General features: G+C 34.9%; 1 protein-coding gene across 1 annotated transcript; it reads right to left on the bottom strand.

The window, feature by feature from the left end:
- Positions 1 to 6,435: 6,435 nt before the first annotated feature.
- Positions 6,436 to 7,779, bottom strand: LOC124448573 (influenza virus NS1A-binding protein homolog A-like). The gene has a single exon (XM_046999538.1). The coding sequence runs from the start codon at positions 7,676 to 7,678 to the stop codon at positions 6,494 to 6,496; it is 1,185 nt and encodes a 394-aa protein (XP_046855494.1). The 5' UTR covers positions 7,679 to 7,779; the 3' UTR covers positions 6,436 to 6,493.
- Between the last annotated feature and the right edge of the window lie 1,543 nt (positions 7,780 to 9,322).

Below are 9,322 nucleotides of genomic sequence, written 5' to 3'. Positions count from 1 at the left end.
AGCCCCTATTTGCTTTAACCAAGCAAATTCAATGGACTCTTGCAAACAGTCATGGAGAAGATAAATTTGTGGTAATGTTTGGTGGCTTACACATTGAGATGACGGCTTTTAAAGTTCTAGGAAAATGGCTTGATGGGAGTGGCTGGACCGAAATTTTGACTAACGCATGTATAGCTAACCAAGGTGTTGTACAGTCATTAATCGCTTGCAATCATGTGGCAAGAAAAAGACGCGCACATCAAGTTCCAGCAGCCACTCTTTACTACCTACAACAAGATGCCTTTAAGGAGTATGTCATGAAAGTTGACAATGGAGAAGCTAAAGAATTCCACATTTGGAAAGAAGATATGTCAAAGGATAATCCACAGTTTCTGTATTGGACCAGAGTTTTGGAACTAGAATTACTCTGTTTACAACTAGTGCGATCATTTAGAGAAGCTAATTTCTCCTTATACTTTCAGTCAATTAGCAACTTGTCCCGTGGATGTTTGCTTTGGACAATGTTAATTATGCAAGATGGGTTTCTGTCCATATCCGTGATATGTCGGAGCTTCCATTCAAACATCCTGACGTCTTTAACCAGTTCTCCAAGGGCTCGTTTGTGGTGCATAAAACGAAGAAACAGTTTTCAGCTATAGCATTAGATCATGCTCACGAGCAAGTTAATGCAGTGGTAAAGGGAGAAGGTGGTGCTGTGTGACAAACCGAAAACCTTTCAGCTTTAAGAAGATGGATGATTGCAGGTCCAGAAATTGCACGAATAATTAGGGAATTCGAGATGAGTACACATGTAGACAGTCAGCTACACCATGAGCAAACTCCGTCCATTCAAAGAGAATTTTATAAAGATGTCTCAAATGTTCTCCAATTTTCAAGCGATGGGGAATCCTTTTGTAGAAGAGAGCGAAGACCTATTTGACATCCACACAAATGACGTGATGAACATTTCCGTTGTTGATACGGTGAAGAATGTTGTAACCCTTGGAGAAGAACAATATCAAGCATTTGTTAAAGAAAGATTTGTTGAGAGAAGCAAGAGTATTACTGAAACGTTGGAAAAAAATAATCTGCCAACGTTTAAAACAGGAAGAAAAAGAGTTTTGTCAAAAGATAAAGTAAATATACAAACTCTGAAACTAGACTGTGCTTTATTTTCAAGATTGTATATAGCCAGTCAAAATCGAATTGGTGATCTCGATGATTTCTTTAAATATGAGAACCAACCATGGTCACCATCTCTCTCACAGGAAGGAAGTATGCGCACTGGTAATAAAGCAGACTTGACAAAGTGTATCGAGCCCATTACCAAAGTTCAGTCACCTACTCCCGATGTTATTATTTTAGACGGGGCTGTTGTTGTTCAAATGATTTCACCTGGAACTTGGGAAACGTTCGAAGAGTACGCTCAGTTTGCTTTCATTCCTTATGTGTTAAAGCAATTTCAATCAGCTAAAAGAATTGATTTAGTGTGGGATGTATACAAAGAGGATTCGCTGAAAAAAAACGCACGGGAGAAGAGAGGCTTTGGTCAACGCCGTAAGGTTTCATCGACAGCACGTATCCCTACTGACTGGAAGGGCTTCCTGCGCGTAGTTGCCAACAAAATGGATCTTTTCAATTTCTTAGCGCAGAAAGTTATTTCCCAGCAGATTCCAGAAGGAAGAGAAATTTACAGTACATTTGAAGAAAAGGTCTTGTGCTTCCCTAAAATAACCGAAGTATCAATGTTGGAACCATGTAATCATGAAGAGGCTGACACACGATTGATGGTGCACGTGTTAGATGCAAGTGACTGCGGCCACCAGAGGATTGTTGTAAGAACAAATGATACTGACGTATTGATACTGGCCATTTCAATTGTGAAAAACATCAAAGCAGAAGAATTATGGATTCTTGTTGGCACAGGAAAGCACTCGCGTTATATTCCCGCGCATACAATTGCATCGACTATCGGACCTGACAAGGCATCTGTTCTACCGTTGTTTCACGCTTTTACGGGGTGTGATACTGTTTCCTTTTTTGGAGGTCGAGGAAAGAAAACTGCATTGGATGTATGGAATGTATTTCCAGAGCTAACATTAGCGTTGCAAGAGCTAAATTTGTTGCCAGAAAGGATTGATTGTTCGTCCTTGCAGGTAATTCAGAAACCGCCAAAGGCATGTATTATCTATCAAATAAGGTCCCTATTATGATTCATATAATGTTTTGCAGGTGATTGAGCGATATGTGGTCCTCTTATACGATCGTACAGGCAATCTCACCAGAGTCAATGAAGCTAGACAAGAGTTGTTTGCCAAAAAGTCCAGAACACTGGATAACATTCCCCCAGCCCAAGAAGCGTTGCTTCAGCACACTAAGTGTGCATTGTTGCAAGGTGGATTTTTCTGGGGGCAGTGCTGCTTGAAAGAGCTGGTTATACCAACTCCGTCAGGTTGGGGCTAGTACCGTGATGAAAATTCTTGGTTACCAAAGTGGACAAATCTCCCTCAAGTTAAAGATGCCTGTTATGAACTTATTCGTTGGGGATGCAAAAGTTCATGTTCTAGTCGTTGTAAATGCGTCAAAGCACACTTAGTTTGTACTCGTTTGTGTAATTGTGGGGGTGATTGTCAAGAACATGTGGGCATTAAAATTATTTTAATATTACTGTTCTTCGTTAGGCGATTTTCCAATGTATTTAAGAAAGAGCAATAGCACTAAACAAAAGTGCTGAGTCAGCACTTTTAAAACACTTTTAATGTAGAATATTTCAGAATGTATTGCTCAAAAGCAAAAGTTGTAATATAGTTTTTCTATCGTCTTTAGCTGTTGTATAAGAATATACAGGGAAATTGCAGATTTGTCTGAACTTTATTTTTTTTACTACCTACGACGTCATCAAACACGACATTCCCAGAACTCGTTTTAAATGTAAAATATGGGCTAGCCCTATATCTAAATTTTGTGTTTCTAGGCATAGTAAGAATTTGAGAAAGTTTCATACTTGTATCATTCAAGTGAAGAATTTTGTCATTAACATCTGGACTACAACATGCAATGCTGTTGGAATAAAACAATCAGCTTGGTGTCGAACTTGGAATCAAAAACTACAGGGTGTGTCAAAAAAATTGGTCGTCTTTGAATTCAGCTGACATTTAGAATTTACTTGATTCAGCAGCAATGATACCCAAAGAGGCGTAAGTGCAAGTGAGATGAAAATACAATTTAACAGATTTTCAAATTTTGTTTAAAATTATACATATGAACCAATAAAATTTGTCGTGACTGTCAAAGCAAGTTATTTTAGTTGCTTTATGATAGCAATTCAAATAACACTTACTAAATGTAGATTTGCCAACAGCAGAAAATGACAGATTACACACTTCTACATTACAAGAAACTGCCATGACGTCATCGAAAAACAGCTCTCTAACAAATGATGACGACACAACATTTTCTAAAAAAATGAAAAGTGCTTTCAATAAAAAAGGCGTTTTATGGCAAGAAAGTCGATTTACACAACTGCTTAAGAGCTTAACAGTTATCTATGCAGTTAAATACAAATACCAAAGGTGGGAAATACTTCAGAAAATGAGCGAAAAATCAGAAACTTTAGTAAATTTAATAATCTTCGTTAACAATCAACAAAACTTTATAACAATTCAAATGTTTTGTCTCCATAGTGATCCCTGTCAGCGTGGTTAATGAGAAGTTGAGAGTTGGTTCTTGCAGCATTGTTCAATAATGCATGCTGCTTATATGTATACTACCATACAGCTTAGTTTAGAAAGTCTGCCAAAATTGTGGGTAAGTTCATAATATACATCTCAAATGCAAAATGTGATTGTTTTACTAGCAAGTATCAATAATAAATAATTAATTAGTTATTAAAATTATTATTTATTAATCTATTAGAATCAATTAAATTACATGAATTAAATAATTAATCAATTAATTAGCGAACTTCATTATCAAGTATCGATACTTTTGGTTGGCTTCCCACAACTTACCGTCAATATTTGGAAAAAGATCTTCTGTGCTTCCACGGCCAATTTGAACGCTGAGCAAATCTAAATTCAAAGAAAGGACATTGAAGACAAGCTAGTTATCTGTAAAAACTAATATTCATTACTTGAAATAAATCTCCTAACACATTCCAGTAACCATTATCCTAATCACATCAAACAAACAAGAATAAACAAGCGCATTGAATTAGGGCGTCTTCATATCACAAAATGAACCTGACAACACTCCTAAAGAGATGATAATATAAGATGCAGGCGTAAATTCGTGTGAATTTAATAATGACAAGATGCTTTAGGAGTCCGTCCACTATATCTTTAAAATTACAATATACGTAAATACATTTAATCCCCATGAAAAGTGCTTGTTATACAATGACGGTATCATCCAGTTTCATACTGTGATCAATGACCATGAACAACAGATGTCGTAGAAATGGTCGCTGAAATCAATTATTTTACAGGCAGTTGAGATGTGGAAAATATGATTAAAAGGTTAGTTTACCACAACACAACTTGTAAGGCCATGTAATCTACGATCACTTCGATCGATATTTCCATTCTTCAAAATATTGAGTTGGTAAGGATGATTAAACTTTGCCTTTGGTAAACTGAAGTCTTTACTATGATACAAACAATCGATAGCAGATTTCACAAACACAAAGTCGTTGTCATAATCATGACTTCGCACATAAAACAAGTTTTGTTCTTGATGTACTAACGAACATCAAGGACAAAGAACAACTCAACTAACGACAACTCAATTTAACTCTGAAGATGATTGCCGCTGAGGTTGTCGAAACGTCGGTCAACATCAACAACATCCTTCTCAGGACTCTACTAACCTGGACGATCTAAATCCACAAACATGTCACGGCAGTTCCTCGAGCATGAACGCTTTTGTCATTTCACGTAGATATTGCCTTTCAAAAGTAATTGAAAACACAAAACATACCTCGTTTATCGAGGCTTTCCAGAGTAAACAAGGTTCTTTAAAAAATGTTTGATTAAAACATTTGGCTATGTTTTTAAGGAGGATAAGTTTAGTTTTCTTCTCGTTATAATCAAAGTGAACAGTCTTTCCTTGATATCTTTAATAGTGTATAATAGCAATGAATCCAGAAAATGATGAGAACTTTCCTGCAACAGTTGTTACTCTTTTACAAAGTAGAAAAATGCTTTAGGCTATTGGAAGTACTAGAAAATAGATTTTATATCTTTTTGCTACAAAACATATTTTAGCATCACTAAAGCTGAAATTAGCAAAGCAGGACAAAAAGGAACTCCACGAGAAACATTAAGTGTTTCTATCCGATGCAAATAGGGATGAAATTAAAGTTTAAAGTTGCTTTCAATTTCGGTGCAACCGCATCCTTCTGCAATTTTTATGTATGTGAAATGAAAAAAGAAACTTACCAAATTCAACAAGCTTTATTGTTCTTTGATCGCCAGCAGTAACATGCTTAGCATAAAATCTAATCAATCATTAACATTAATGACTACACGGTCAATTATGGTCGATAATGAACGTCGTGATTCAGTTAACAAGAAATAAGAACGTATAAAGGGCAGAGAAATGTTGCATAAACGATACATATCTTGTTATAAATGTTATGATTACTATACTTTATTTATAGAAATAGAAATTTAGAAATTCCTTGACTTGCTTTTATATAAAAAAGAATGTAAGAGTTTAAATGGGTTTAATAAATACACATTTGAGCAAATCATAAAGCGAGTTATTTATTGATTATATTTGAATAACATACATTTAGTCAACACAGTGTTTAATGATTACTTCTACAAACGAGTTCTCTATTGTGAAGAAATTATTGAAAAGATCTTATCTTACTTCGAGTATACAACCACGAATGTAAAGATTATTGCATGAGTAATAATTTAATTTAATATAAAATGTTGATGCAATCTTGATTGTGATTAGCTAAGAGCCTACAGATAATTCTTGATGTTTGCTACCCACAAAACATTGAAAATTATCTGTAGGTGACGTAATTACAATTGTGACAACTGTAAACACAAAAAGTATAATAGCAAATATTGCTCGAGATTTGCAAAACGTTTCACCAACTGTTTTCGTTTTAAAGACGTAAAAAACACTGGAATTACCTTGGATTACACTGGGTTATTCTTTCAGTCAGGACAGTTTTCACGGAGTATTTACTGAGAAAAGACAAAAGCGAACAGCAAAAATTATCTAATGTCGAAGCACTGAAAACTTTATGGCTTTAGTACAAATAAGTATGAAAGCTTCGGCATTATTAGTTGCATAATAAAACAATTACTGAATTCAGATTTTGCATGATATCAAGAATAATTCAGACCTCGGTCGACTTTATCCGCCTCAGCTTCGCTTTGGTAGATAACATTGACCTCGGTCTGAACAATTCTTGATATCATGCTCAACCTCATCCAATAATTGTTAATTGTTAAATGTTAACTTGCCATATAAAAAGTCATGATTACACGTCAAACTATGAACATAGTGATGCAGTTGGTAAAAATCGTTTGGTTGTCATCGGAGGTAGTTCTGTCCAAGTCTTTTCTCTCAGATTAATATATTCAACGGAATCAAGATACTCTTCCTCATTCATTCCGCCAACTACAACAATAATACTTTCATCGATAACAGCTGCGCATCCAAATCTTTTATGATTGAGAGGTGGAAGTCTTTTACATTCTTCTGTTTTCAAATCATACATCAGGACAACATCTAATGCTTCACCTTCATCATTAATACCTCCAATCAAGATTGCCTTATTTTCATACCTCACGAAAGCCATGTTACTAACAGCATACGGAAGTGATTTGAGGTTTTGGGATTCTTCAAAAAGCAGACTGTAGGAAGAAACATTGTTTTTAATGTCTACATCTTGATTCGATGTCCTTCCACCAAAAATCAAAACCTCCTCATCCATGATAAACGAGGCATGACAGTATCGTCGCTCTAGCATAAATGTCAAAAAGTTTTTTTCGGGCGGATTTTTTAGTGAAATGGCGTAAATCTCGTTTGACACTTCTGGAGGTCTCATTCTGTTCAGTCCACCGGTCATAACAATTTTCTCATTCCAATAAATTACTTTATGCCCTTTACATGGTTTTGGCATTTCATTTTTAGTCTTTATCCACCCAGAACGTTCAACATTCAGACTTTCCACACTATTACAACATTTCTCCCCATTTGATCCACCGGTTACAAAGATGTTTCCATCATGAACAAACGCAGCAGCACCACCACGTTTCTCTGTCATATTTTTCTCTTCTTTCCAAGTATTTTCAATAATGTTAAATGACTCTACGGACTCTAAACTGCCATTCTTATTTTCTCCTCCACATACTATGATGTCAAATTTTCCTGCGAGAAAATCAGAAGATGATTTATCTTCATCGTGTGAATTGTGTGCAGATGCATTATTTGTAACTTTTCTAGTCAGTCTCAGCAATTCTGTTTGTTTGTCTTTAATTTCATTCTGACCCTCTTGCAACTGCTGGACAGCACTGATAATTTTCGATTGAGTTTCGCTAAGGTTATTACAAAGCTCAGACAAACGATCAACACTTGATTTCACTTGGCCTAAAATTTCATTTTTGGCAGTTTTTCTTTTGAAATCACCTGCGTCGTTTTCAAGTTCCCTCTTGCTTTCATTAACGTCTTCCATAATTTGTCACAGTGAAAACAAAACTTCTACAATATTACGGCAAGCATTTCTATGTTGATAAGAGCGGCGCCGTTAACTAAGATATGCATAAAATATTTTTATTTTGCTAATACCAGGAATTCATGTAAATGAGTCACTGAGAATAAAAGATGCGTGGTTGCTGCACTTGATCAACCACAAAATCGCCATATAATTCTTAGGTTTGACAAGTATGGCGAACAAGGAAAGTTTAGAAAACTCGTTGTGTAAATTGAATTCTCACCTTTTGCAAAAAGGATTCTGTTAGTTTTATAACCAGATAACTAATCTCTAATACACGTCATAATAAAAACAATAACGACTAGAAATGTCCATAAAAATGAACAATTAACGTCAATGGTTACAGAAGACATAAAAATAAGAAAGAATATTCTTGTTTGATTCTAAATGGTATAGTTGCACAATCTAAATATTTTATGCCCTAATCACACAGCACTGCGATCTGATATGTACCACAAACAGTGATGTTTTGTATTGTTGAACGCATTATTTGGTGCATACATTGCTTTCGAAAAACTAATTTTTTTATTTCGTAAACCATCTTTTGCGAGTCTACATCAGTTCTATCTGTTTTCTGTACTTTTCAAAAGTCAGTTTAGAATATTTAGAGCCAGACCAAACCTACGCTCAATAAATAACAAGGTCACGTACAAACTTACATAAATTGCGATTCATCATTAGATGATCAAGAAGCTTGCTGGTCGTAAAATTTTGATTTTCGCTTTGGCTATAGAAATAAATTTTTTCTTGAACTTTTTTATTGTAATTCCAATTAATTGTTACAAAATAGAAATAGTTAGGTATTAACAGAACAAACATTGAAAAATAGAAACGCTATAGCAAGTGTTGATACAGTCATTATCTATTGAACACATGCAGATTTAATATAACGTTGCAACTGATTCAAATTCATAAAACGGAAATACTTTTCATTCCAGACATTATTTAAAAAACTAAGAGAATAACTGCATTTTCTAAAAGATGAAAATTACCATAAATATTCATTCATATTCATTCGTATTGCAAACATGATAGCCAAAGAATGTTAACAAATTACCATTAAACAGGCCATTGGTTTATGCGAATAAATATTAAACATCTCCACTTCTTTCTATATGGATTTTATCTTTGTGAGATTTCATCACATGCCGCACAAGCTTTTCGATAAGCATGGCTTCCTAAAAAGAAACGTACAAACGCCGCTGAAATTTTCTGTATTCTAACAATGGCCATGAAGAGGGGTCAACAAATTTTACATCTATTTACCACAGAATACACAAATTGGAAATCAAGCAACTTAAAGAGCCTTGCATAGATCCATTTATGTTTGTTTGCTTCAGCACTTAAATAATATAACTGGTTCTCTACTCACAGCATCGACACCAAAGCTACACAAACTTTCGTAGTATTTAGATCGGATGAAATTCATTGCACGCAAAACAGTACCCTATAAATGCGTAACGCAGCGAATTCAAACAACTTGTTTGCCAATAAGTTGTACAAGGCTGAATGCACGAATAAACTGTTTCCCTAAGTTTACGTAAATAAGGGTTAATTATCAAATGCTGGCCATAATATTTCAGATAATAACGATTGAACATCAAT

The sequence above is a fragment of the Xenia sp. Carnegie-2017 genome, unplaced genomic scaffold (genome assembly GCF_021976095.1).
Source record: "Xenia sp. Carnegie-2017 unplaced genomic scaffold, XeniaSp_v1 HiC_scaffold_23, whole genome shotgun sequence".
Taxonomy (NCBI): domain Eukaryota; kingdom Metazoa; phylum Cnidaria; class Anthozoa; order Malacalcyonacea; family Xeniidae; genus Xenia; species Xenia sp. Carnegie-2017.
The sequence above is the reverse complement of the archived record's forward strand: the minus strand, read 5'-3'. Positions and strand labels throughout refer to the sequence as shown.

Excerpts from the sequence above, each read along its gene's own strand:
- LOC124448573 (XM_046999538.1), bottom strand. The coding sequence starts at position 7,678 with ATGGAAGACGTTAATGAAAGCAAGAGGGAACTTGAAAACGACGCAGGT.